The 1,787-nt window shown below is 42.8% G+C and overlaps 1 protein-coding gene across 3 annotated transcripts in view; it reads left to right on the forward strand.

Moving 5' to 3' along the window:
• MKRN1 (makorin ring finger protein 1) overlaps positions 1–1,787 on the forward strand; it is a 39,277-nt gene that overhangs the window by 30,022 nt on the left and 7,468 nt on the right. For all 3 annotated transcript variants that reach the window (XM_003791568.3, XM_023514206.1, XM_023514205.1), the window contains exon 4: positions 396–622. In XM_003791568.3, coding sequence (XP_003791616.3) covers positions 396–622 — 227 coding nt within the window. The remainder of the gene's footprint in view (positions 1–395; positions 623–1,787) is intronic.

The raw sequence follows: 1,787 nt of genomic DNA on the forward strand, positions 1-1,787 counted from the left end.
AAATTAAAAAATAAAATAAATAAATAAATTGGACTACCTAAGATACACAGATGGAAACTTTTTGAATCCTGGTAGTAGTAATGAATTCAGAATGTTTTGAAGAACTCAAACCTCTCTTCTTCAGTTAGTACTTTTAAAAGTTAAATTTCATTTACCCAAGAAATAAAGGAGAAGCTTTTTTTTCCTTTAAAAAAAAAATAAGCCTAATTTTGGAAATAACCAGTATTAGAAAAAATTCCATTTCTTACAAGAGTGAAGAAATTAGTTCAATAGACCGTTCTGGTATTTAACTAAAGTTATTTTTTTTCCCTTTACTGTTAGGTTCTCAGTTACCTTATAGTTCTTATATTTGCCTTATCTATTTGGACCTTTATCACCCTCTTAAACATTTTCAGCTGCGCCTTCCTGCACTGAAGCACCCCTGCAGGGCTCAGTAACCAAGGAAGAATCAGAGAAAGAGCAAAACACCGTGGAAACGAAGAAGCAGCTTTGCCCCTATGCTGCCGTGGGAGAATGCCGATATGGGGAAAACTGTGTGTATCTCCACGGGGACTCATGTGATATGTGTGGGCTGCAGGTCCTACATCCAATGGATGCTGCCCAGAGATCGCAACATATAAAAGTAAGTCTCTAGGGAGATGTGTTTGGTATTGGTGTGGGATACAAAGTTTGTCCTTTCAGGGTATTGGCTGTGAATTAGATGGTTATTGCTGAACGGGGAAGTTTTTCTTCCTGGGCTGCTGCTGTTTTTTTTTTTGAGATAGTGTTAGTCACCCTAGGGTTGAGTTCTGTAGTGTCACAGCTCACAGCAGCCTCCAACTCTTGGGCTAAAGCAATCCTCTTGTCTCAGCCTCCCAAGAACTGGGACTACAGGCTTCTGCCACAACACCTCCTGGTTTTTTCTGTTTTGTAGAGATGAGGTTTCAATTTGCTCAGGCTGGCTTCCTGGGCAGCCAGGAAGAATGCTTTTATTTTTGAATGCTTTATCAAGAAGTCATACTTCCAGGCTTGGCCCCATTTGCTCAGTGGGTAGGGCGCTGGCCAGATACATGGGCTAGAGGGTTTAAACCTGGCCTGGGCCTGCTAAACAACAATGACACTACAACAAAAATATAGCTGGGCTGGGCGTTGTGGTGGGTGCCTATAATCCCAGCTACTGGCAGACTGAGGCAAGAGAATCACTTACGGCCAAGAGTTTGAGGTTGCTGTGAGCTATATAACAGCTTTCTGAGATTTGCACGCCAGTTTACTCTTGGCCACTCTTACGAGTCTGTCACATGGGCCTAGAGTGCCAGGGCCTCAGCCTTGCTCAAACTCTGGAGCTTAAGGGCATCCTCCTGCTTCAGCCTCCCAAATAGCTGAGACTACAGGTGCCTGGCACAATGCCCAGTTAATTTTTTTCTGGTTTTAGTAGAGTCTTTTAGTAGGGGTCTCATTCTTGCTCAGGCTGCTCTTGAACATCTGAGCTGAAGAGGTCCTCCCACCTCAGACTCCCAGAGTGATAGGATTACAGGCATTGACCACTGTGCCCCAGCCCACTACTCTTTTAGTAGTTTTCATTGATTTTTAGTGTATTTATGGGGTTAAGATTACCCCATCCCCATTAGCAGTCACTCTTCATTTTACCCTTCCACTAGCTCCTAACAGTAGGTAATCCACGTTATGTCTCTGGCTTTGCTTATTCTGAATATTTCGAATAACGGAATCATATAATATGTGGTCCTTTGCGACTATCTTCTTCCACTTAGTGTGTTTTCCAGGTTCTCCAGGTTGTAGCATGTAACAGT

This window comes from Otolemur garnettii, unplaced genomic scaffold (genome assembly GCF_000181295.1).
Source record: "Otolemur garnettii isolate 467f Iridium unplaced genomic scaffold, OtoGar3 scaffold00049, whole genome shotgun sequence".
NCBI classification, from domain to species: Eukaryota; Metazoa; Chordata; class Mammalia; order Primates; family Galagidae; genus Otolemur; species Otolemur garnettii.